The sequence below is a fragment of the Capra hircus genome, chromosome 6 (assembly GCF_001704415.2).
Source record: "Capra hircus breed San Clemente chromosome 6, ASM170441v1, whole genome shotgun sequence".
In the NCBI taxonomy this organism is placed as follows: Eukaryota; Metazoa; Chordata; class Mammalia; order Artiodactyla; family Bovidae; genus Capra; species Capra hircus.
Window position 1 is genome coordinate 42,803,660 of NC_030813.1, and position 21,648 is coordinate 42,825,307.

The window sequence follows — 21,648 nt, forward strand, 5'->3', positions numbered from 1 at the left end:
TAGAAGAATCTGCCTTGCCAATTCAGGAGACCTGGGTTCTATCCCTGGATTGGGAAGATCCTCTGGAGAAGGAAATGGCAACCCATTCCAGTATTCTTGCCTGGGAAATCCCCTGGAAAGAGGAGCCTGACAAGCTACAGTCCATGGGGTCACAAAGAGTTGGACACAACTTAGCAAATAAATAGCAACAGCAGCAGTTTAGTTCAGTTCAGTTGCTCAGGCAAGTCTGACTCTTTGTGACCCCATGGAGTGCAGCATGCCAGGCCACCCTGTCCATCGCCAACTTCTGGAGCTTACTCAAACTCATGTCCATTGAGTCTGTGGTGCATCCAACCATCTCATCCTCTATCATCCCCTTCTCCTCTTGCCTTCAATCTTTCTCAGCATCAGGGTCTTTTTCAGTGAGTCAGTTCTTCCCATCAGGTGGCCAGAGTGTTGGAGTTTCAGCTTCAGCATCAGTCCTTCCAATGAATATTCAGGACTGATTTCTTTTAGGATGGACTGGTTGGATCTCCTTGCAGTCCAAGGGACTCTCAAGAGTCTTCTCCAACACCACAGTTCAAAAGCATCAATTCTTCCACGCTCAGCATTCTTCATAGTCCAACTGTCACATCAACACATGACTGTTGGAAAAAAGATAGCTTTGTCTAGATGGACCTTTGTTGGCAAAATAATGTCTCTGCTTTTTATTTTTATTTATTTTTTTTAGTGTCTCTGCTTTTTAATATGCTCTCTAGGTTGGTCATAATTTTTCTTCAAAGGAGCAAGCATCTTTTAATTTCATGGCTGCAATCACCATCTGCAGTGATTTTGGAGCCCAGAAAAATAAAGTCAGCCACTGTTTCCCCATCTATTTGCCATGAAGTGTTGGGACCAGATGCCATGATCTTAGTTTTCTGAACGATGAGTTTTAAGCCAACTTTTTCACTCTCCTCATTCACTTTTATCAGAGGCTCTTTAATTCTTCTTTGCTTTCTGCCATAAGGGTGGTATCATCTGCACATCTGAGGTTATTGCTATTTCTCCCAGCAATCTTGATTCCAGCTTGTATTTCATCCAGTCCAGCATTTCTCATGATGTACTCTGCATATAAGTTAAGTAAGCAGGGTGACAATATACAGCCTTGATGTACTTTCCTGATTTGGAACCGGTCTGTTGTTCCATGTCCAGTTCTAACTGTTGCTTCCTGACCTGCATACATGTTTCTCAAGAGGCAGGTCAGGTGGTCTGGTATTCCCGTCTCGTTCAGAATTTTCCAGTTTGTTGTGATCCACATAGTCAAAGGCTTTGGCATAGTCAATAAAACAAAAGTAGATGTTTTCCTCAAACTCTCTTGCTTTTTTGATGATCCAATGGATGTTAGCAATTTGATCTCTGGTTCCTCTGCCTTTGCTAAATCTAGCTTAAACAACTGGAAGTTCATGGTTCATGTACTGCTAAAGCCTGGCTTGGAAAATTTTGAGCATTACTTTCAGTTCAGTTCAGTTCAGTTCAGTCCAGTTCAGTCGCTCAGTCATGTCTGACTCTTTGCGACCCCATGAACCGCAGCACGCCAGGCCTCCCTGTCCATCATCAAGTCTTGGAGTCCACGAGTCGATGACGCCATCAAACCCATGTCCATTGAATCGGTGACGCCATCCAACCTTCTCATCCTCTGTCATCCCCTTCTCCTCCTGCCCTCAGTCTTTCCCAGCATCAGGGTCTTTTCCAATGAGTCAGCTATTCGCATCAGGTGGCCAAAGTATTGGAGTTTCAGCTTCAACATCAGTCCTCCAATGAATACCCAGGACTCATCTCCCTTAGCATGGATTGGTTGGATCTCCTTGCAGTCCAAGGGACTCTCAAGAGTCTTCTCCAACACCACAGTTCAAAAGCATCAATTATTTGGCACTCAGCTTTCTTTATAGTCCAATTGTCACATCTATACATGCTTTACTAGCATGTGAGATCAGTGCAATTGTGCAGTAGTTTGAGCATTCTTTGGCATTGCCTTTCTTTGGGATTGGAAAGAAAACTGACCTTTTCCAGTCCTGTGGCCACTGCTGTGTTTTCCAAATTTGCTGACATATTGAGTGCAGCACTTTACCAGCATCATCATTTAGGATTTGAAATAGCTCAACTGGAATTCCATCACTTCCACTAGCTTTATTGGTAGGATGCTTCCTAAGGCCCACTTGACTTCACATTCCAGAATGTCTGGCTCTAGGTTGGTGACCAACCTAGAATCACACCGTCGTGATTATCTGGGTCATGAAGATCTTTTTTGTATAGCTGTTCTGTGTATTCTTGCCACTTCTTCTTAATATCTTCTGCTTCCGTTAGGTCTCTACCATTTCTGTCCTTTATTGTGCCCATCTTTGCATGACATGTTCCCTTGGTATCTCTAATTTCCTTGAAGAGATCTCCAGAGTTACCCATTCTATTGTTTTCATCTATTTCTTTGCATTGATCACTGAGGAGGAATTTCTTCTCTCTCCTTTCTATTCTCTCTGCTGTGAATAGCAGCAGTACACAGGCATAATCATGGCACCACTTAGGTCAGTAAATTGAGGAGAATCTGCACAATACCATGAAATGGTCAGCTTCTAAAATAGGTGTGTGTGTGTAGTAAAGAATTTGATTTTGCCCAAAGAATAGATTGCCCTTTGTCCTCAGCTTCTGGGTGAAAAATGTATTGCTATATGACAGAATGTCTTTGTTTAGGGTAAGGGCTAGTCTCACTAGAAGACTGACTGTGTGCCTGAGTGGGGGGCTTTGGGTCATACGGCGCCACTTGACCTGGGGACTGAGTTCATTCACATGAACAATCAGTCAATCGTGCCAATATGTTAATAACACAGTTACGGTGAAAACTCTGGACACTGATGCTCAGGTGAGCCTCTCTGGCTGGCAGTCCTCTGTATGTATTGTCACATATCAGCACCAAGAGGACAAGTTGTCCTGACTCCTAGGGAAAAACACAATGAAAATTTCTGTTTGAAGCCCATTGGTTTCTGATCTGTGTGCCTCTTCCTTTGGCTTATATTAATATGTATCCTTTGCTGAATAAACCATAACCTTGACTATAAGAGGTTTCTGTGAGTTCTGGTGAGTTCTTGTAGCAACTTACTGAACCTGAGCATGGTTTTGGGAACACTTTGAACTTGAAGTTGTGTAGAGAGAGCAGTCTGGTGAAGGACCGCCTCCTCAACCTTTTCATTTTGGTCAACACTGGGCAGTGAGTGTGTGTGTGCGTGTGTGTGTGTGTATGTGTGTGCATATGTGTGTGTGTGTATGTGTGTGCATATAACGCTGGAGTTATAATGAGAACAGCCGGAGGCTATAATATATTAATAAACCTTAGATATTTTTCTCCTTGCCTCTTTTTTTAATTGGGGTATAGTTATTTTACAATATTGTGTTAGTTTCTGTTGTACAATGAAGTGAATCAGCTACATGTATACATATATCCCTTCCCTCTTGAGCCTCCCCCACATCTCGCCCATCTAGGTCATCACAGAGCATCAAGCTGAGCTCCCCGCGCTATGCAGCAGGTTCCCATTAGCTATCTGTTTCATACACGGCAGTGCATACACATCAATCCCAATCTCCCAACTCAACCCCCCACCACCAGTGTCCACCCATCATTTTCTACATCTGTGTCTCTATTCCTGCCCTGCAAATACGTTCTCCTATACCATTTTTTAGCTTCTATATATATAAGTGTGTTAGTATACGGTATTTGTTTTTCTTTTCCTGACTTTCTTCGCTTTGTATGACACAATCTCAGTCTATCCCCATCTCTGTAAATGACTCAACATCATTCCAATGCTATGAGATAAGAAATCCTTTCATCTTTATATTCACCCTGCTGACCGTGACACCTTTCCTACTGGTCTTTTAGTTCAAAACCAAACTCTGGTTATTCTGGGATGGGTGTCTTGTTCACATCCCCAGGTACTCGGTACTCATCTGCAGTTCTTGTCAGTCTGTGTTTACTTGGCCTGAAACCCTGCTTAAAGAAAGAGAGTGGATTCACAGGAGTATATTTTTCCTGCATAGATTTGGGACTTCATAAATCACAGTGACAAGCAATGCGATGATGGTTTCTTTCTGTTCTTGAGGAGATTGGAACAGGAGAGGCATGCAGGTTCCAGTACGGTGTTGTAATTTTTCCCAGTGGTAGCACCATGAGAAGGACTCCAGCAGGGTGGCTCCTCAGCCCTAACTAGGTAATTCTCTACTTGAGCGTCCCTGCAATGAAAACGGAGAGATATCCACCAGTGTCACTTGGGCCATTTAGTGCCTGCTGTGGAACTCCTGGCAGATAATGATGAAATTGTCAAGATTTCCTTTTTGTTCCCTTCCAAGCAGGCAGGGCATCGTTTTTATCCCCCAGCTTAGTGCATGAATCAATCCTTTTGTACATGATGAGTGGGACTGTGCATGCTTTCAGAAACTGTCTGGCTTCATACCTGGCAGACTGGCTTGTAGAGCAGTAGATCTGCAAATGAGAAAGAAAAAGTGCTGATTTTCACATGTCCCCACATTGAATTATAAAGTAGTCAAAAAAGATTGCTATATTCTTGCCTGGTGTTTGGTTTTGGTCATTTTCATTCTTAGATATATTCCATCCAGAAATTAAATACAAAAAGATTACTTAAAAATTTGGTATTTGCAGATTGTGGTTGATAGGGGAGGAGACACATGTGGCAAGGTGGACAGGTAGAAGGAAAAGGAATACCTAGTAAATGTTTTAATTCCTGTAAAGCTTGCTGTGCTTGAATGGTATATATTTCATTTTCCAACAATACTTCATTGCAAAGGAATCTGTCCAGTTTGGTTTTATTCCTGCCTTGAGGCCATTCACAGGGCACTTTCTAGGTAAAGCCCCTTGCATTCCTCCATGCATAAAGGTCAAAGGGTTATGCATCAGTTAACCTGTCGGAAAATGTTTGTCAAAGGAATATCTATAGTAAAAACAATTCCATTTGTCTATGGAATATCTACAGTGAAAAAAAAATTCCAAGATTTGGAGATCACCACATGTTCATGGGTATAGTACCTTCGAGAGACCAGAAAAATACAGAAATATAACAGGAAAAATTAAAGGTAGATCTTATTTTGCTGAAGTTAGAAGAGTCATTTGGGTTGAAAGCAATCTCTGGTGCATCAAAATAAAAATTTGAACAATTACTTAGTTCTTAACTGAATAAAAAAAAAGAAAGCAATCCCTGGTAAAATTAAAATTTGATTTATTATATAAATGCTCATTTTCATCTAACTTATTTAGGAAGAAATTGTGTTAGTAGCTCAATCGTGTCCAACCTGTTGCAATCCTATGGACTGTAGCCTGCCAGGCTCCTCTGTGGGATTCTCCAGACAAGAATACTGGAGTGGGTTACCCTTTCCTTCTCCAAACTTATTTAGGAATATGTCTATCTTATAAAGAAAACCTGCCCTTTAATTTCTGCACCATAAAACAAATATTAGTGAATCGCACAAATAAGGTTTGTTTGTTATTGTTTTAAGGAAATAAAATGCTCAATGCAAAGATTCATATAACCAAAAAAAAAAATCATATAACCTAAAAAGTTGGCTTAAAACTCAACATTCAGAAAATGAAGATCATGGCATCTGGTCCCATCACTTCATGGCAAATAGATGGGGAAACAGTGGAAACAGTGTCAGACTTTTTTTGGGGGGGGGGGGCTCCAAAATCACTGCTGATAGTGACTGCAGCCATGAAATTAAAAGACGCTTACTCCTTGGAAGAAAAGTTATGAGCAACCTAGATAGCATATTCAAAAGCAGAGACATTACTTTGCCAACAAAGGTCTGTCTAGTCAAGGCTATGATTTTTCCAGTAGTCATGTATGGAAGTGAGAGTTGGACTGTGAGGAAAGCTGAGCGCCAAAGAATTGATGCTTTTGAACTGTGGTGTTGGAGAAGACTCTTGAGAGTCCCTTGGACTGCAAGGAGATCCAACCAGTCCATTCTGAAGGAGATCGGCCCTGGGATTTCTTTGGAAGGAATGATGCTAAAGCTGAAACTCCAGTACTTTGGCTACCTCATGCAAAGAGTTGACTCATTGGAAAAGACTTTGATGCTGGGAGGGATTGGGGGCAGGAGGAGAAGGGGACGACTGAGGATGAGATGGCTGGATGGCATCACGGACTCGATGGACATGAGTCTGAGTGAACTCCGGGAGATGGTGATGGACAGGGAAGCCTGGCGTGCTGTGATTCATGGGGTCGCAAAGAGTCGGACACGACTGAGTGACTGAACTGAACTGAACTGAAGAGTTTTCCAAACTTAAGATGCCAATTAAAAATGAACTTAATTCGCTGATTAAAAGATAGGAATTAGTGTACTTAGAGAATTCTCCACCCTTTGTTATCTGACCATGGAGTCCATGGATGGGCTCTGGAGTATCTGCAGATGAAATTATATAGGATGTTTTGCTTGTACATATGTGCATTTGGAGCGGAGGTGGTCTAGGTCTTTGGCACCACTCTGAGTTTAGACATGGGGCAGAGAGAATGCCCTAACATTTCTGTACCTTCTTAGTCTGGGGTAAAACACAGCCAGAACCCTGTGCTGGTCCTTTTCATCTTGGAGGTTCTACTTCCAGAATTATAAAATATATATTAATTTGGTCATAAGGACACAAAGTGAGACCTGGGCCCTCCTCAGCTATGTTATCACTTTTTTCCAGTTTATCATTGAGCTTTCTAGATTATCTTGGAGTTGAATTTAGAAGCTAGTAGTGTTTTTACTGAGTGCAGTTCTAGGGTACTAAGGAGAAACTCTGTATATGTGTGTTTCATATCTGAAAAATAGTAGGTATTGAAAAGACATGCATTGAGTAAATGGATGAATGAATAAAATGCATTTCAAAATGAATGAATAACCAAATATTTATTTTAATTTCTAATGTTTTAAAGTTACTGTATTAAAAAATATTTAATTTTGTTTATTTATTGTTGGCTGCACTGGGTCTTTGTTGCTTTACCCAGGCCTCTCCAGCTGCGGCAAGCAGGCTCAAGAGTGCAGGCTCAGTAGTTGTGGCACATGGGCTTATTAATCGTTGCTTTCCAGCATGCAGCATCCTCCTGGGCCAGGGATTGAACCTGCGCCCCCTGCATTGCGCCACCCTGCAGATGGTCTCCTATCCACTGTGCTACCAGAGAAGTCCCCAGATGTTTAGAATTATGTAATTTAACTTTTTTTAGTGTCGTAATTTCTTTATTCATTTATTTACACTTTTAATAAAAATTGGGTCTTTTATATACTTGGACTTGGCTGAAATTCAGAGATTAAAGAGCTCCCCCATGTGATGCAGGGGGGCTGACAAATAACAAGGTGTGTAATCTAACTTCCTAAATGAAGCCCATGCTTGTTTAAAACAGGAAATTGGAAAAGAGGATTGAAACAAGGCTTCTTCTGTTTCCACTATGAGCTTCAGCAGGAGAAAGCTAGCTACCCACCCATACTGGTCATCAATGATTTTGTCTATTTTCCATAAAATCTTTGAGTAATTGGTTAATTTTTGTTTTTGTAATTTTAGCTATCCAACTTGACAAAGTCAATCTTCAAGTATACTGTGCCTGGTCTCTCCTGGATAACTTTGAGTGGAACCAGGGATACAACAGCCGGTTTGGTCTCTTCCATGTTGATTTTGAAGATCCAGCAAGACCCCGAGTCCCTTACACATCAGCCAAGGAGTATGCTAAGATCATCCGAAACAATGGCCTGGAGGGACCTCCATAGAAATTACCCACAGCTGGGTAATTTCACCTGGAGAAGGACTCTGCCCCTGGAAACGGAATCTGCTTTGGTGATCCTGCAGACATCCTCAAGTTGCCTTGGTAATCAGTGTGTCCTACCAGCTGATCTGTGATCGTGAAGTCTGAATATGTAGTGCCTGGAAATTATTTAATGATGGCTTTTACTCTATTTGTATTTGATCAATGAGGCTTTTGAAAAAGTAGAAAACCACTGCAATTGATTTTTGTATTAAGAAATCAGATGGACTTGGTAGCTTCAATTTAAATCCTTAGATTTTTTTTCTAGAAAAAGTAATGCAAAATTTATAAACAGGGTGTGCTCATGATTTGCAACCCTCTAAGAACAGATCGCTTAATTTAAGAAGGCTTGTTTATGAATCTATTTTTTTTGTTTACATAAATTGTTATTTGCCTTAGCAGGTCCACTGTCCATAACTTTCTGCTATTTAATCTAGTGTAGATATAAAAATTAAAAGTTAGACACATTATCAGAGAACTTCAGGAGAGAGTTCTGCAGAGCTGAAAAGAAAAAGAATTGGCAGAGTATTTGAAATTATATTTGAACATTTGGAAAACTTATGAATAGACTTGATAGAGCTGATGAAGCATTTTAAAAAATTAATAAAGGGCACATTAAAAAAGTCACATTATATCTTTATACATGCTGTTCACCAAAGGAATTAATTAATAACCTACTTAATAAAGGTGATTGGTTCATGTGTTTGGCACATAGCTATGCATGAGCAAGTACATGTCTCTCTTGCTTGATAAACTTTTGGAAAATAATAAATGAATAACACAAATTAGAATGTGAATAGCAAAGAAGTATTTGAGCACTGTCGTTTAATAGCAATTGGATTCCTACACTTTTACTTACTTAGTTCAGTAGCTCAGTCGTGTCCGACTCTACGATGCCATGCACTGCAGCGTGCTAGGCTTCCCTGTATATCACCAACTCCTGGAGCTTGCTCAAACTCATGTCCGTCAAGTCAGTGATGCCATCCAACCATCTGATCCTCTGTTGTCCCCTTCTCCTCCTGCCTTCAATCTTTCCAGCATCAGGGTCTTTCCCAATAAGTCAGTTCTTCACATCAAGTGGCCAAAGTATTGGAGTTTCAGCTTCAGCATCAGTCCTTCCCATGAATATTCAGGACTAATTTCCTTTAGGATTGACTGGTTGTATCTCTTTTCAGTCCAAAGTACTCTCAAGAGTCTTCTCCATCACTACAGTTAAAAAGCATCAATTCTTTGGTGCTCAGCTTTCTTTATAGTCCAACTCTCACATTCATACATGACTATTGGTAAAACCATGGCTTTAAATAGATGGACCTTTTTTGGTAAAGTAATGTCTCTGCTTTGTAATATGCTCTCTAGGTTGGTCATAGCTTTTGTTCTAAGGAGCAAGAGTCTTTTAATTTCATGGCTTCAGTCACCATTTGCAGTGATTTTGGAGCCCCCCAAAATAAAGTCTCTCACTGTTTCCATTGTTTCCCATATGTTTGCCATGAAGTGATCGGACTGGATGCCATGATCTTAGTTTTTTGAATGCTGAGTTTTAAGCCAGCTTTTTCACTCTCCTCTTTCACTTTCATCAAGAGGCTCTTTAGTTCCTCTTAGCTTTCTGCCATAAGGGTGGTGTCGTCTGCATATGAGGTCATTGATATTTCTCCCAGAAATCATGATTCCAACTTGTGCTTCATCCAGCCTGGTATTTTGCATGATGTACTCTGAATATAAGTTAAATAAGCAGGGTGACAATATACAGCCTTGAAGTACTCCTTTCCCAGTTTGGGACCAGTTTGTTGTTCCATGGCCAGTTCTAACTGTTGCTTCTTGACCTACATACAGATTTCTCAGGAGGCAGGTAAGGTGGTCTGGTATTGCTGTCTCTTGAAGACTTTTCCAGTTTGTTGTGATCCACACTGTCAAAGGCTTTGGCATAATAGTGACACCACATTAAAAACAACAGAATGGCACGTGTGTACCAGTGGTGGACTCGTGTTGATGTGTGGCAAAACCAGTGCAATACTGTAAAGTAATTAACCTCCAATTAAAACAAATAAATTTATTAAAAACATAAAAACAAAAGAATGAGCAGGGTATATCTCTACTTTGGGGTATTTTTAAAAATTGAGGATCCCTCAGAACACTGATGACAACCAGGAAATAAATATGAGTTAACTGACTAACATGAGCATAAGCGAAGGAGGGTATAGTTTGTTACCTTGGTGTTTGAATTGTCTAAGATGTATGTGAGGTTGGTTGGACTTGGATATTTTACTGAGCTTCCTCAGTAAAGCCTGAAGGAGATGTAGGGCCCCCTCTGGACTTCATGGCTTCACTCCCGTGAATCGTTTACATGTGTACAGTTTGTGCCTTCACATCCATGTTCAAGTAATACTTACTAAACATTCATGTATCAGGCTTGAAGTGGTGAGATAAGTATTATCATCCCATTTTGCAGACTGAGAAACTGAGGCCACACCAATTGTCATCTTCCTTAAGCCACATCAATGTTTACTGGCCCTGGCTCTTCCCTGGCATCAGCTCTGTTTCTATCCAGCACAGTCTAGATCAGTTCAGTTCAGTCACTCAGTTGTGTCCAGCTCTTTGTTACCCCACAGACTGCAGCATGCCAGGCCTCCCTGTCCATCACCAATTCCCAGAGTTCACTCAAACTCATGTCCGTTGAGCTGGTGATGCCATCCAACCATCTCATCCTCTGTCGTCTCCTTCTCCTCCTGCCTTCAATCTTTCCCAGCATCAGGGTCTTTTCAAATGAGTCAGTTCTTCGCATCAGGGGGCCATCAGTCTAGATCAGGGTGTCGTAGAAGTGGTCTCTGCATATTAAAAAAAAAAAAAAGTAAAAAAGAAACAAATGTGTGGAGTTACTTTATGCAGCAGGAAATGGGAAAGTTGGTTTTCTGTACTCTCCTTCTGCTTCCTTGAGGTAATGGCAGATATTTTGTGATTCTCCTAAGGCTTGAGGCCTGAGCAGACATCCTGTCATTCTTAAAAAACACTATGGTCACTGCTATATTTAAAATGTATAACCAACAAGGACCTACTACTGTAAAACACGTGGAACTCTGCTCTACGTTATGTGGTAGCCTGGATGCAAGGTGGGGTTTGGGGGAGAATGGATACATGTATATGTATGGCTGAGTCCCTTTGCTGTTCATCTGAAACTACCACAGCATTGTTAAGCGGCTATGCTGCTGCTGCTGCTAAGTCGCTTCAATCGTGTCCGACTCTGTGCGACCCCATAGATGGCAGCCCACCAGGCTCCACCGTCCCTGGGATTCTCCAGGCAAGAACACTGGAGTGTGTTGCTATTTCCTTCTCCAATGCATGAAAGTGAAAAGTGAAAGTGAAGTTGCTCAGTCGTGTCCAACTCTTCAAAATAAAAGTTAGTAACAACAAAACACTGTGGTCGATTTCTGAACTGTTTTCATGTTCATAATCAGGAAATTATTTATATCAAAGTACATTCTCTCAGTAACTGGTCAGAGTGAGAAAGAAATGGTCGTAGCAGTTCAATAAATGTGGATGCACTAGGGAAAATTATATTAAGATTAAAATGGTATACATAGGAAATTCTATTACATCTTTGCCACTGGTTTGTTATTTTTATTGTTCAATGAGACATAATCTCACAATTTGTGTTCATTTAGACAGCAGGTTTCCAAATCTTATTTTATTCCTTTCCTATCCAGCCTTTTTCATTTTTACCATGTATCTTATTTACAATTTATGTGCCTTCCTTATATTATCTTGCAAGATAACTGAGCTTTCCTTTTAATTAGGACATTGCTTTGAATATTACTTATCCTATAGGACATATTTATAAATTTTACAACAATACAGATGAGCATTGTATTTTCGTTACCAAAACCAGAAAATTGTTACTCGCACTGTGATAAAATGATCTGTCACTTTTGGTCTGCCAGGAGAAACAAACGGTCTAGCTGCAGTGGCCATGTAGCCTGACAGTGCGGTGGCCTCACAGATTTCTGCTGTATTTGAAAGGCCAGCTCTTTGTCCCAGAGATGGATCAACCAAAGTGTTTCCCTCATTAGCCCTGTAAGTAAAAATTACAATAGGTTAAAAAGAGGGGGAAAAAATCCCCCAGCACAAACCGTAATAGCCTTGGTAGTATTTTAATTAATGTTATTTTAAAATTGCTTGTATTAGCATTTGGGAACAAAATTGATTGGCTTTTGCCTGTCAGAGAAACAGAACTTGGATTCTTTAGACGGAAAAACAGGAGTTGTTAATTATACTTACAAATCCATAGATACTGGACTTCAGATGTCTTGAAGGTCATCTGAGGCTTGTAAAGCACATGTTTTATGTCTGTTTTATCTAAGGAGAAACTTGAATATCACAATGATGGATTGGATTCACTTGTATTTCTCTTTACCCTCCTTTGATTTTTTTTTTTTGTAAGAGATTGTGAACACATTATTAGCATCCTCGGGATCACTTTTAGAGTTTTTTTGGATAGTTTTAGGGTAATTAATTTCTGAGTTCCTAAAAATATGCAGAAGGTAATAGGATTCCCTTTTCATTTTGTTATATGGGGCTTGTTTTAAAACTCCTGTGAACACTAGGAAATGTCCACTTAAGTCCTTTATTGAATGAGCAGTACAAGTTCTCATTAAGAAACCCATAAACTAAGACACTTGCAACCTTGGTATTTGGCAGCGGAGTGCCAGACAGGCTTTTGTGGTCTGGGAATTTGTGTTCGGCCTGTTGGTTTTAATTATTTTTGTGAATGAGAGAATAATGAATACATTTGTAATATATTGAAAAAATTCCCCAGCACTGGCTGACCAAAAAGTAGATTTATAATGGTAATCCTTAAACACCAACTCTATTGCGCAGTGCTAGGCAGAAAGAAAACAGAAGATTGAGCTTCATTATTGAGAGAGCAGAATAAATCAAAGCTGATGGAATTAATACTGTTTAATTACTAGCAGTGTTCCCTACCTGGAGAACACATACTCATCACTGATCATGATATTTTAGGCTCTAGTTGTCCTGGGAGGGATACAGTACAGAGCACAAAGCAGGATGAGCCGCAAAGAATGAAATTAGAAGACATTTTGATGTAGAGGCACTCATGGTGGCCTTATAGTTATGGGTTGTGGCAGCAGGAAGGTAGAAGAAACCTTATAGATGGTGGCAGTAGGTGAGAGCATTGCTTTGCTAGCATGTGAGATGAGTGCAATTGTGCAGTAGTTTGAACATTCTTTGGCACAAACTACTGCATAATTGCACTCATCTCACACGCTAGCAAAGTAATGCTCAAAATTTTCCAAGCCAGGCTTTAACAATATGTGAACTGTGAATTTCCAGATGTTCAAGCTGGATTTAAGGCAGAGGAACCAGAGATCAAATTGCCAACATCCACTGGCTCATTGGAAAAGCAAGAGAGTTCTAGAAAAACATCTACTTTTGCTTTATTGACTGTGGAATACTACAAACCATGGAAAATTCTGAAAGAGATGAGAATACCAGACCACCTGACCTGCCTCCTGAGAAATCTGTATGCAGGTCAAGAAGCAACAGTTAAAACTGGACATGGAACAACAGACTGATTCCAAATTGGGAAAGGAGTATGTCAAGGCTGTATATTGTCACCCTGCTTATTTAACTTACTTGCAGCATAAATCATGCAAAATGCTGGGCTGGAGGAAGCACAAGCTGGAATCAAGATTTCCGGGAGAAATATCAATAACTTCAGATATGCAGATGACACCACCCTTATGGCAGAAAGCTAAGAGGAACTAAAGAGCCTCTTGATGGAAGTGAAAGGAGAGTGAAAAAGTTGGCTTAAAGCTTAACATTCAAAAAACTAAGATCATGGCATCCAGTCCCATCATTTCATGGCAAATAGATGGGGAAACAGTGGAAACAGTGACAGACTTTATTTTGGGGGGCTTCAAAATCACTGCAGATGGTGACTGCAGCTATGAAATTAAAAGACACTTGCTCCTTGGAAGAAAAGCTATGACCAACCTAGAGAGCATATTAAAAAACAGAGACATTACTTTACCAAAAAGTCGGTCTAGTCAAAGCTATGGTTTTTCCAGTAGTCATGTATGGATGCGAGAGTTGGAAATATAAAGAAAGCTGAGTGCCAAAGAATTGATGCTTTTGAACTGTGGTGTTGGGGAAGGACTGCAAGGAGATCCAACCAGTCAGTCCTAAAGGAAATTAGTCCTGAATATTCATTGGAATGACTGATGCTTAAGCTGAAACTCTGATACTTTGGTCACCTGATGCGAAGAACCGATTCATTGGAAAAGAACCTGATGCTGGGAAAGATTGAAGGCAGAAGGAGAAGGGGATGATAGAGGATGAGATAGCTGGATGGCATCATTGACACGATGGACAAGAGTTTGTGTAGGCTCCAGTAGTTGGTGATAGACAGGGAAGCGTGGTGTGCTGCAGTTCATGGGATCGCAAAGAGTAGGACACGACTGAGCAATTGAACTGAACTGAACTGAGTAGGTGAGATGGGGAGATGGCAGAAGCTCTGGGTTAGATTCCCAGTTGTGAGAGTTAATGTCTCCTGTGGAGAGTAAATGGAGCCCAGTTTTCCAGGATTTCCCAAGGTCTCTAGGTAACACCTGACCCATAACTGGTTTATGTGACCTTGCCTGAGTGGTGCTAGTGGTCCCTGATACCAGGCCAGTATAGTCTTTTCAGGTGGCTCAGTGGTAAAGAACTCACCTGCCAATGCAAGAGATGTGAGTTTGATCCCTAGATTGGGAAGATACCCTAGAGTAGGAAATCACAACCTGCTCCGGTATTCTTGCCTAGAAAATTCCATGGACAGAGGAGCCTGGTGGGCTACTGTCCATGGGGTCACAAAAAGTCAAACATGACTTAGAGATTGAGCACACACAGAAACACCAGGTCAATAGAGTGTAATCATTAAGAATCTTTAGGAACCAATTCACCTGCATTTAAATCCTATCATCTCTGACATGGGATACCTGGGTTTGATCTCTACGTAGGGAAGATCCCCTAAAGAAGGGGATGACAACCCACTCTAGTATTCCTGTCTGAAAAATTCTACAGACAAAGGAGCCTGGTGGGCTACAGTCCATATTGTTGCAGAGTCGGACACGACTGAATGACTAGCACTTTCACTATCTGATATGTGACATGAAGTACCTTACTGAGTGTCCCTGAGCCTCAGTTTCCCTGTCTGTAAAATGGACTCCTCCTAAGGCTGTTGTGGAGGTTAAACAAACTGATAGATGTCGCATGTTCAGAGATGTTAGACATGATGAGTGTGAACCATTATGTTTACTTCCTCTGGTGCCTGCAAAGGTTTTTGCTCTGGAAACTTGTGATTCACTGTCTCTCCAATTTTTGTGACAGCATTTTTCTCCTGTGACCTCAATTCTCTGACAGATCTATGAAGAACTGTTCATTTTCAGTTTGTTTGGCTTTCTTCTTGTCCTTAGGACTGGAGCAACGACTTACAAGCTCCTTACACATTGGACTGGCAACTGAAAGTTGCCATTAGTTTCATAGTAATTAGAAGTGGTTTCCAGCAGCCTAATCAGTACATATTTATCAAACTAAACTGTGCAGTGCATTGTAGAGATGCAAGACTCAGGCATCTCATGGTCTGGTTTGGGATAGAAGAGAGACATGAAATGATGACAAACGATGCTGGGTGAATTTTCCAGATGCTAAGAGGGGGAGAAAATCAACCCTGAGTATACATTGGAAGGGCTGATGCTTAAGCTGAAGCTCCAATACTTTAGCCACCTTATGCAAAGAGCTGACTCATTTGAAAAGACCCTGATGCTAGGCATGATTGAGGGCAGGAGGAGAAGGGGGTGACAGAGGATGAGATGATTGGATGGCATCATCAACTCAATGGACATGAGTTTGAACAAACTCTGGGAGATAGTGAAGGGCAGGGAAGCCTGGCATGCTGCAGTCCATGGGGTCACAAAAAGCTGGACATGAATGAGCAACTGAACAACACCACCGCCAAAGAGGGGAGAGAGTTCTTGGCTAGGTAGGGTGGTCAGATATGACCCCATTATGTTTAAAATAATGTAATATAAACATAATGTATTAAAAATATGAAAGTGGAAAGTATAAATTTTGCTGGGGGTAGGAGGCAGGGTCTAGGCCAGTTCTCCTTAGGATAGAAGATGGGCAGATTGGGACCGATTTATTATCTCTGTCACAATAATGTTTTTTGTTTGCCCTTCTTGATGGCAATCAACTTTGAGGTCTTAATATTTCTAGTATGTAGTGTGATATCTGGTATAACTAAGCAACTTATAACTGTGTATTAAATATTTGACCTCTGATTTTTCTTTCCCTCATCTGTATTTAAGAATTAAAGTGAAACTGCCTATTGGGAATTCCCTGGCAGTCCAGTGGTTAGGATTCCAAGAGTCTACTGCAGGGGGCACTGTTTCTATCTCTGGTAGAGGAACCAAGATCCCAAGCACAAAAAAACCACCATAAAACTAACACAAAAAAGTCCTACCTTATAGGACTATAGTGAGAATTTATTTATTTATTTTGCCACCCTGCATGGTATGTGGGATATTAATTCCCTGACCTTGGATTGAACTTGTATCCCTCGTATTACAAGTGCTGTCTTAACCACTGGGCTGCCAGGGAAATCCTCATAGTGAAAATTTAGATGAGATGGTACAGTTAACATAACTTAGAACACTCTCCACTTAGTGATCATTACAGTGTCCTTTAAAGTGTAGCTATTACTGTTTTTTCTATTACTATTAGTGCAAAGACTCTAAAATTAGGGAAATAATTTCAGGTCATCACCTCTTGCTACATGCTCGCTTTACTTCCTTATCCCTTTCATTGGTACTAAAGCAGTGATTTGGTGAAGGGCTTCCATTGGCAGATCTAAGAAAGCAGCAGCTCGTCCTTTTGGCCATGGAGGGTTATTCTTTTCTGGACTAGAGTTCCAATCCAGTGCTCCATTTCTCCATTACTTTTCCACATCCACCCTGCCCAGGGGATGGAGGGCTGCCTTCCAGAGAGTGACTTGCTTTTCTAAAGCTGCTGCCTGCTGAGTGAAGATTTGGGAACCATCCTGCTTCCCAGAATCACTGCAGATGGTGATTGTAGCAATGAAAAGACGCTTACTCCTTGGAAGGAAAGTAATGACCAACCTAGACAGCATATTGAAAAGCAGAGACATTACTTTGCCAACAAAGGTCCATCTAGTCAAGGCTATGGTTTTTCCAGTGGTCGTGTATGGATGTGAGAGTTGGACTATAAAGAAAGCTGAGCACTGAAGAATTGATTCTTTTGAACTGTGGTGCTGGAGAAGACTCTTGAGAGTCCCTTGGACTGCAAGGAGATCCAACCAGTCCATCCTAAGGGAGATCAGTCCTGGGTGTTCATTGGAAGGACTGATGTTGAAGCTGAAACTCCAACAGTTTGGCCACCTGGTGTGAAAAGCTGACTCCTTGGAAAAGACCCCGATGCTGGGAAAGATTGAGGGCAGGAGGAAAAGGGGACGACAGAGGACGAGATGGTTGGATGGCATCATTGACTCGATGGACATGGGTTTGTGTGGACTCTGGGAGTTGGTGATGGACAAGGAGGCCTGATATGCTGCGGTTCATTGGGTCACAAAGAGTCGGACACAACTGAGTGACTCAACTGAACTGAAGTGCTTCCCAGGTGGCTTAGCTGGTAAAGAACCCGCCTGCAATATGGGAAACCTGGGTTCGGTCCTTGGGTCCTAGAGAAGGGAACAGCTATCCACTCCAATAGCCTGACCTGGAGAATTCCATAGATGGAAGAGCCTCGTGGCCTACAATCCATGGAGTCACAAAGAGTCAGACACAACTGAGCAATTAACACTTTCGCTGCTTCAAGTATGATCCTTTGTTGGGCTCCATGACCCTTTTGGGGGTTCAGTTCACATGTCAGGCAGAACCGAAAACATTTTATTTGCATAGCCACAGAGAAGACTGGTGTAGAAACCACACTTGTTTTCCACTCTCTCTCTCTCTCTTTGTCCTCCCCATAAATGACAATCTATGGCTCTTAGCACTTTAATAGACTGCGAATTGATTCGTGTGCAAGATGGAAATAGTGAAAGGGTTTGACTGAGAATAATTTTTTTCTTCTCTTTTCTGTGTTTCATTTTACAGTAGAATGGGCTCTGAACACCTTCCAGATTCTCTTCCTTCCGATCACACTGTCTATTATAATTCTGCCCGATGGCAAACTTCTCCTTATTGACTCTAAATTACATTTAATCCTGTTAGGATCACTTTTTATTGAAAGGCATGCATTGTGATGGCATTGACAGGAGTCCAGAAGCCAAGATGCCCAGCTAGAGGAAAATAAACTCTTGGAGTTTCCTAATGCTTGTCATTTTCATGCTGGGCCCAGCTGTGTAGCCTCTTGAAGGATGTAGAGGATTGGGGTGTTCAGTGCCGATAATGGTGGGCTCCTGGGTGGTGTGGAAAACTCTCCACCACAAGGAAATAATCTTTTGAGCCCAGTGGACTAAGAACCAAAGGCCATTTTGTGCTAAGATAGTATAATTCTATTAGTGAAAGGCCCTTGCAGGGGGAAATTGCCTGTGCTAAAATCTGTGCACAAATTAAAATAACTGGGCTAAGGGGGGGGGGGGAATATCTCTATAAAAGGCTTTATAACTCTAGTGGATAATAATATCCTTGTCACTTTCGGAGTTGGGTACCTAAAGATACAGGAGCTTTTTTAAAACAACATATGGGCCTTCTCTACTAAACTTTAGATTGGACAATACATCCATTCTTGGGTACTTATTTGACAAATTTGAATGCTATGCCAAAGCATACTTTTATTCTTATCAAGAAAAAGGAAGACCAGAAATCTCTGAATATTATTTCTGTGTGTTGATACCTTATGTCATCTAAAAGCCCTATTTTGGCTAAATGTTTTGTGTCTGTAAGTTCCCTGTAATTTTGCATAGGATATTTTTTTTTTTGGGCAAGGAGTATTATTAATATTTCTGTTTTGATATGGCTTGTAAAATTTATTTAAATGCACACCTCTGTTTGGAATAGCTTCATTAGGAAGAGGTGAATTGGGAAAAAGAAAAAGCTGTCAGCATAAATGCTGTTCCTTTTCCAGGGTGACAGAAATTGAAAGTCCAAAGGACTATAGCAGTTGAATAGCTAACTCCCATGTATCACAGGGCTGTCTGCATGGCAGGCCCTCCTCACTGATTGGATGACAGCTGCAGATTTAAAGTTTATGCTACATTTCTCTAATTCTATGACAAAGACAATGTGATCAACAGACTGTCACATATTTGAAAATTATGTCGTGTAAGTAAATACACAGTTCATAATTCTATAAAAGGATGAAGGCAACATTTATTCTGGAATTAACCTGTAACAAAACAGATAATTCTTTGAGCTCTTGCAATGGACTACAGTATCTAGTCCTGGTACATCTTTTTCTTAAATTATTGCAAAATTAAGATAGTAACCAACTGGTTTTACTTTCTCCTGCCCTTCTGTCTCCTTTCATTCTCTTCCTCCTCCCGACCTCCCCCTTTTCCTTCCCTCCCTTTCTCCCTTTCACTTTTTTCCTGTATCTCATTCTCTTCCTAACTCTCCATCTACTCACGTATTCACTCACCCGCCTGTTCACTTAGTCCTCCTCTTATCCTTTCATGAGACATGCATTAAGGACCTGTTTTAGCTCAGGCATGGTATGACTACATTTCGATCAAGACACATACAGCTTTAGTCCTCATGAAGCGTACAATTTGTGTGGAATGGTGCTGGATTCCCCAAAGAAAGACCTACCTGCTTAGGCACCCACCAGAGATGTGCCCTCCCCCTCCTATTTAAAAATTGAGCTTGGTATATGATACTTGGAGTAAAGTGTTGGAGCAATCATCATGGGAAATAAAATTTTGCTGGACATCTTAAACTTATTTAAAAGTTTTGATTTTCTTCTTAATTTCAAAATCCATATGGTGTTGGAAGAGGCACCATTATCCTGTCAGAGCTTAGGGCCTCTAGAAGTCTTAATTGAGAACATGTGGGGAACAAGTAATTAGATAGTGACATTGAACAAGTAATTAGAAGTGTGATGAGGACGGTAAAGGAGGAGCACAGAGTGCTATGGAGCATGTGACGGGGGGCCTAACCTCCCTTCATTTTTCTTGATGAAATCCAAGACATGCACATTTCAAACTCCAATGGCATCAAGCCCTTGAAAGGGTTTCTGTTTACAGTGCGCCTGCAGTGGGTAAGGGGTGGAGAGAAGTAATCACTCTTACTGACTGCCTATGAATTGGATACAAGCACAGTTCTGGGCAGACTAAGAAGGAATTGAAGACCCTTGAGAAAGGATTTGCAGGGCTAAGACAAAGATCTGTTACCCTGACAAAACTGAATGGTTGAACGACTTGACTTCAAAAAGTAAAAATCATTTTCTTTACCTGCAAATGGTAAGGAAACAGGTAAAGGGAAGGTACATGTAGCGGACACATCACTGGCGTTGCATCTATAAACTTTCAACATTCTGCTCCTCGTGGCTTTGAGGTCTTCTGGAGGCATAATATAAAATCTGTTGACATAAAGACTAATTCCTGGGGTGGCTTTACAATAAACCGGAAGTAGGAACATATTACATGGTCCTTACAATGTCTGATGGAAAATTGTATGGGAATCATAGGAAGAAAGCAGTGCAGTCTATTGATAGGCTACAAATCAGACATTGCAGAAAAATTGGGTGACAGCAGTTCTGTGGTGTTTCTGAAAGTTCCCGTTTCTGTAGCTTTTGGCAATCTGTCATTTTTGGGGGGGAATCAGAGCTGCCAGTTTTCTCAGTTCCAATTCTGGCTGGATGGATGAAGTCTTTTGGTCAAGAGTGGCTGTACCTCCTTCAAGAGTAATAGAGTCTCAGGGAAAAATGGTATAGTTTAAGTATTTAATTCTGTAAACAAAAGAGAAACAGGAAACGAGATATCTTCCTACGAAGCAACCCATTCCTGTTAGGGAATCCCACTCATCATTTTTATTTTCTGGTATTTCCCCACTGTACAGTTCTTATTATTCAAATTTATTAAGGCTTTAAAAATTTAGACCTTAAACAAAAAAACCTTTCTGTCCCCATAAGCTTAAAACTGAGGACGCGTATTATATTGATTGTTACTTCCTAAGATGCTTTATCTTTAGTCTCATCTGAGCTCCACCAGTGTGAGCTGTTCTAAGAGAAATAGACTATGCTGAGCCCTGGTGAAAATTTGAACGTCGATGTGTCCTCGAAGCATACCTATGAGATATACTGAGAGCACAGTAAAATTGAGAATCCCCACTGTGGGGTATCCAGAAATCCTTTATTTGGCCGTTAAACTGTTCATAGAGCTTATTACTTTCAAGTGGTGACAGAAAATCATTGAGAAAGGTCCTTCCTGTCCAGCAATGAATGACAAAGAAAACATCCCTGAGTATCAATTGCCCTGGTGGTGGTTGCTCTGAGCTCTGGGCACATGCAAAATGGCTTGCCAGGCAGCCCTGAAGGTTTTACTTGAAAATATCATTTTCCCTACAGTTTTGGGGGGTATGGGTTTACTTGTGTTTTAATAATTATTATTGGAAGATTTCCCTTATGAGGCTGAACTGTCCTTCTATAATGCTTCTAAGGGAGAATCATAGATAAGGGAAGAAAGCATACTGAAAAGAGGCCAAGACTGAAGGACTAGCAGGAGATCACTGAGGGCATTCCTTAGCTTGCAGAAGAGTGGAACATGAGCAGCTGAAAGATGCAAATCCTAGTTAATAGCCTGGCTTCCAGAGCCAGACAGACAGGGCTGAATTCTTTGCTCCACACTTTCTAG

General features: G+C 41.0%; 1 protein-coding gene across 1 annotated transcript in view; it reads left to right on the top strand.

Annotated features, from left to right (window-relative positions):
- The window catches only part of LOC102180474 (cytosolic beta-glucosidase), a 128,202-nt gene extending 119,701 nt beyond the window's left edge, over nt 1-8,501 (top strand). The window contains exon 5 of the mRNA XM_005681471.3: nt 7,550-8,501. Within this exon, the coding sequence (XP_005681528.2) occupies nt 7,550-7,752 (203 nt within the window). The 3' untranslated portion in view covers nt 7,753-8,501. The remainder of the gene's footprint in view (nt 1-7,549) is intronic.